Raw genomic sequence first — 6209 nt, 5'->3', positions numbered from 1 at the left:
CTCTCTCTCTCTCTCTCTCTCTCATAAGCAGATTTCAGTCACCTCATGCTATTGTTTATTATTCTTCTAGGATCCCCAGTGACTTGAGTGTTGTATCAGTGTGGTACCTACCAAAGTTGACCATGTCTGGCCAGTTTTCCGATAATGAGTCTGACTTCTCTGATGAATGTGGTGAAGACGAGATCAGTGAGGATTCTAGTGAACAACTATGGCAGGAAGAACTAACCTCTGATCCATCACCAGGGATGTCTGGCTGGTTCACTATGTGTCACATTTTGTAAATTCCCTATTAAAAAATCCTATGGTATCTTTTTAATTGCTTTGTCTTTACATGTCTTACCAACTAATAATAATAGTGGTTTCAGATTTTGACACAAAACACAATTTTAGGGGGCGGGGAGTATAGTTGACTGCATCAACTCCACTTCTTCACTGGTACTTTATTTTATTGACCCTGAATTGATAAAAAGTAAAGTTGACCCCAGTGGAATTTGGAACCTAGAACCATGTTAGTAGGAAGCAAACTTCTTGTCACACAACCATTATTGAATAACAATAATAATCTTGTCACACAGCCATTATTGAATAACAATAATAATCTTGTCACACAGCCATTATTGAATCATCATCATCGTTTAACGTCCGCTTTCCATGCTAGCATGGGTTGGACGATTTGACTGAGGACTGGTGAACCAGATGGCTACACCAGGCTCCAATCTGATTTGGCAGAGTTTCTACAGCTGGATTCCCTTCCTAACGCCAACCACTCCAAGAGTGTAGTGGGTGCTTTTACGTGCCACTGACACAAGGGCCAGTCACACAGTACTGGCAACGGCCACGCTCAAAAGGTGTTTTTTTACGTGCCACCTGCACAGGAGCACTGGCAACGACCTTGCTCGAATGATTTTCTAACATGTCACCAGCACAAGTGCTAGAAGGCAACGCTGGTAATGATTACGCTCAAATGGTGCTATTTACGGGCCACTAGCATGGAAGCCAGACAGCTGCTGTGGCAATGAACACGCTCGACAGTGCTGTTAGTGCTCTACTGGCGCGGTAATAATGATAATCCTTTCTATAATAGGTACAAGGCCTAAAATTTGGGTGGGGAGGGGTTAGTCAAGTACATCAACTCCAGTACTCGCCTGGTACTTATTTCATTGAACCCAAAATAATGAAAGGCAGTCAACTTTGGTGGAATTTAAATTCGGAATGCAAAGATGGACAAAATACCACTAAACATTTTGCCCTGTGTACTAACAATTCTGCCAGCTCACTACCTTAATAATAATAATAATAATAATAATAATAATGGTTTCAAATTTTGGTAGCGGGTTACTTCATTACATCAATCCCAGTGCCATAATGATACGTATTTTAGTGACCTGAAACAATGAAATGCAAAGTCACACTTGGCAGAATTTCAACTCAGAACGTAAAACCAGATGAAATATCACAAAGCACTTTGCCTAGCATGCTAACAATCCTGTCAATTCACCACCCTAATAATAATAATAATGGTTTCAAATTTTAGCACAAGGCCAGCAATTTTGGTGGAGATAATCCAATTACATCAATCCAAGAGATTGACTGGTACTTATTTTATTGAACCCCGAAAGGATGAAATGCAAAACTGACCTCAATGGAATTTGAACTCAGAATGTAAACACGGATGGAATGCCACAAAGCATTTTGCCCAATGGAGCAAAAGGATTCTGCCAGCTCACTGCCTGAAGAATAATAATAATAGTAATCCTTTCTTCTATAGACACAAGGTCTTAAATTTGCGGAGAGGGGTAAGCCAATTACATTGGCCCAAGCACTTCACTGGTACTTAATTTATCAACCCCTAAAGGATGAAAGATAAACACAACCTCAGCAGAATGTGATGACTGACAAAATACCACTAAGCTTTTCATTCAACATGCTAACGATTCTGACAGCAATTCACTGTCTGAATAACGATAATGTTTTCTTTATTCACCCCTGAGGGTTTGCAAAATACATCAGGGATGGTACAGGACAATACAGTATGGGGTTACATAAATAGAAGCATGTAAACAGTAAGAAATGATAACAATATAAATTTTAACAACAAAATATCCCCCAGAATTGAGTGACTTCCTAGGGTTCCTTGTGGAGAACTCAAGACCACAGTTGCCTGGCCACTGGAACAACTGGTACGTGTTTAGAGTAAGCCCATTCACTGAGATAATTCTTGCCACATTCACCAACCTATCAATAAAATTGCTGGCTGGCAGCACTTTCTTCTCTACCTTCACCTTCCTGTTCATGTGAAACTTGAAAAAATTGATAAGTGCTTGGCCAAAGTATCTGTCTTCAGTCTTTTCAATTTGGCCCACACAACTTCTTTTGTTAAGGACACCAGAGAGATAAAAATTGCCTGCTCTTCCCAGTGAAAGGAAAGCAGCAAGATAATTTTCACAATGGACCCAATCAAAAGCCAGCTCCATCCTACACATGACATCAGATGTTTGACATACACCCACAAGTTATCAATGCTCAGGTACAGGACGAGGGTGTACAGAACAGATTTGTCACTCAATGCATATCTCCAGCAATCCCAGCTGACAGTCCTTCCATTCCTAAGTTTATCCCAAACCACCAATATTTCCCTGTAGCACTACCAGACCAGAGATTTTGGGAAATTATCTATAGTCCCCAGCCAGAAAGTCCTCCAGAACACACCAGCCAGCTGATTCTCATCGACACCCACAGTCTTCACAAGAACGTTGCTTCATTTGCTCCACTGACACTACAGAAGGCCAAAGTGGAATTTCCACCGACTGCATTGCCCTCTGACAAAGGACTGAGTGGTTGACTACATTCTAGGTGCCAGGCGCCCTTCCTCAGTCTACACTTGATCCAGGACTGCAGCCCAGTCGAAAAAACGAGTGTAATAAACAGTGACCACACCATCAAGGAAGCGCTGGAAATGTCGTAGCCTTAACGCATGTCTGCACATCAGCAGCCACTGAATGCCCAGTCCTGCATTCAGCGAGTGTTGACAACGAATGCAACGCCTGGCAAGTGGAACGCATCTCTTCTACAAAAAGCTGAAGTGTGTGCGCTGCAGACGTAAATTGGAGGAAAACACGACTGTGAGGTGGTAATATACGAGGGTCAACTGAAAAGTTCATAGGCTGACCAAGATACTCACATGACATGGAATATGACCAAATGAGGTTTACTTTTCGATATAGTCCCCTTGAATGCCTTTGGGGGCCGAACCCTTTTTTCTACAGGTACTTGATAACATCACGATGCCAAATTTTGTCGATTTTGGAGAAAAGTCGCCATCAATTCCTTTTGAAGCCTTCTTTGAACAGTTGTATGTTTACCTGGAAAGAAATAATGCAGTTAATAAGAAAGGTTGAAATTAATGCATGCAAGATTTCACAGCTCTAATATTACTCCTTCTTATTCAGCATATGAACATTTCAGTCCACTTTTATATAAGAAAGAGCGCTTTCTGTCAGCCCATTTCTGAGTAAGATTGGTGAATTGAAGTTTGGGTGGTTACTATGTACATTAATATATTTGAGGTTGATATTAGGTTTAATGTATAGTTCGTGTAATCTCGTGGTTAAATTACAATTAGCATCTAAATAGTTAATAGAATTATACTCTAAATAGTTAATAGAATTATAATCTAAATCATTCTGGTGATGTTTGTTACATGGAACGTGATAAATGCAAATTTACTTCAAAAATAACATACTGAAACAGCTGTAAACATCCTTTTAACAACAATTACACTATGATCATTTAATACCAATGATCAACTTCTAATTGTTAATTGTTGCTCCATTTCTTTTCTTATCTGAATATATTAAACCAAGGTTTACCATTTAAATTACCAACTATTGTTAACCTTGCAACAAGGTCTATACATAACTAGGTATAACACCAGTAGTGCCTACGGATACATATATATAAACACAATATATATATATATGGGTATGTCTGTGTTTGTACCCCCACCATCGCTTGAAAACCGATATTGCTGTGTTTACGTCCCCATAACTTAGCGGTTTGGCAAAACAAACCGATAGAATAAGTACTAAGCTTACAAACAATAAATCCTGGGATCGATTTCTTCGACTAAAGGCAGTGTTCCATCATGGCCGCAGTCACATGACCGAAATAAGTAAAACAATAAAAAAAAACTATACCATTGTAATCCCGATCAGCTCCGGGTATCTCTGCTAGTATAGATATATTTATGGCAGGGTATATGTGTGTTTGCGTAGATTAATAGATATACACCTGCATCTGCATTGGAATACACGTGTATTTGTATGTGAGTGGATGTGTGTATAAGTGTGTATGTGTGTGTGTGTAATTCCTGTAACTCGATTTTCGATGAATTCAGTCGCTAGATTGTTCTCTTTCAGTCTTGCAAGGGAACTACACTCTTTTACACAGATGTGACAACGATGAGCGCGTTTTGCAGCATGCATTCAGAGTACTCAGACACTCTGACCGCATGTCTTCATTCCATCTTGGAATGTTACATTTAGCATTTTTACCTTTTTACGACAACGGCCAGCCACAGTATGCAACGGTTTCTGTGCCTGAAGATTTTTAAAGTGAGGAAAAGATTTGCACAGAGCCTGTGCCACCCTCTAAATGAAGTAAGCATTTGCTCAAAAAAGGAGAATTAATCTACCTTATTGGGTGCAAACGAAGCCGCAGATGTTACATCAGAGACTTCCTTCTCCTACAGAGATGTTTAAGAAAAGGCAGAGGGTCTCTCACTCCCAGCTGTTGGGGAGTAGCTTGACAAATTCTGCTTCTTGTCCTGCTAGATGTTCAACGAAAACTACCCTCCCGGCCAAGAAGGGTTGGTAAGGTCACTGGGTTAGTTACCGGTAACCCGACCATGAGACAAATTGTATTCGGTTACGTGTTACCAGCAGCACTAAGAGTAACTACGCACACACGCGCTCGCGTAATATATATCATTATTATCAAACATGTATGTATGTATGTCTATGCGTATGTATGTATGTATATGTGAATAGACATATTATATGACTGCCTGTATGTATGTACGAAAGTGAATAGACTAATAAGTTAGAATATCGGATGAAATGCCTTCCACTATTCAGTTTAACATTCTGCGTCGAGATCAAATTTTGTTGGCGTCAGCTTTGGCTGTCATCCATTCAAGGTCAATAAAAATATGCAAATACAGGTCTGTGAATTGGCAGAACTGTTAGAATATCAGATGCGATGCTTTGCTGAATATCTTTAAATCTGGTGCCCATTTGTATTGCCCTTTCAACAGAATCTGTTGCACGATGAGTAGAGATCTGCAGATATTGGTAGTTGTTAGTCTTCCGGGACAAAAATATCTTTGACCAGACTTGCACTTTGATACAGGTGCAAATATGAGGTCCACTCTGATCAACAGTTGGCTTTCTGTGTATGTGAATATAAGTGTACGTGTACGTGTGTGTGTGCGTGTGTGTGTGCATATAATCACATATAGTAATTATTATAAGAGAGAAAAAGTAACTGGTAAAACATGCATGTTTTAGTAAATCAAATGACAAGATGACAGAAACATTTGTCGAAATTGCAAAATCTTATCAACCTACCTCGTCCGAGCCTTCAGTTGTATATATATATATATAATTGATATTCAGCTGAATTAGGTACTCAAGGTGAAGCACCAAGTCAGTCCGGTATTATCCGCACAGCTCGAAGTAAGGTGAATAAAATCAAAATAAGCAACAGGATATCAAGTAGTGATGCAGTACGACCGTTTCGAACGGCTCCATTTAATTGGACAATACAATCATTACATCAATTTAAATGCAGTGCCATCATCAGTTGCACAAATAAATAAATAGAATTTTAACTAGTTGGGCACATTAATATAATTTTTCTCAAATACTTTAACAGAGCAAGAAGATGGAAGAAATCCCTGTTGTCGCTATTGTAGCTAAGAATAGACTACACTTCCAAGAATCGCATGAAGCCCATTAGGGTCATAGCTAGTAAAGGATTGTGATTCATTTCTAATTCATTTATCTCTTTATCAACTACTAAATCTAAGACTAGAGGACTGTGTCTGTTCAGAATAAATGGCAAGAGTGATTGCATTGTTCAATTAAATAGAGTCGCTTGAAATGGTCGTACTGCATCACTACTTAATATCCTGTTGCTTGTTTTGATTA

General features: G+C 39.3%; 1 protein-coding gene across 1 annotated transcript in view; it reads left to right on the top strand.

Moving 5' to 3' along the window:
- The window catches only part of LOC106870948 (uncharacterized), an 18548-nt gene extending 18232 nt beyond the window's left edge, over positions 1 to 316 (top strand). The window contains exon 12 of the mRNA XM_014917191.2: positions 71 to 316. Coding sequence (XP_014772677.1) covers positions 71 to 281 — 211 coding nt within the window. The 3' untranslated portion in view covers positions 282 to 316. The remainder of the gene's footprint in view (positions 1 to 70) is intronic.
- The last annotated feature ends 5893 nt before the right edge of the window (positions 317 to 6209 follow it).

Source organism: Octopus bimaculoides, chromosome 12 (assembly GCF_001194135.2).
Source record: "Octopus bimaculoides isolate UCB-OBI-ISO-001 chromosome 12, ASM119413v2, whole genome shotgun sequence".
Taxonomy (NCBI): Eukaryota; Metazoa; Mollusca; class Cephalopoda; order Octopoda; family Octopodidae; genus Octopus; species Octopus bimaculoides.
This window is presented reverse-complemented; position numbering and strand designations above follow the sequence as displayed.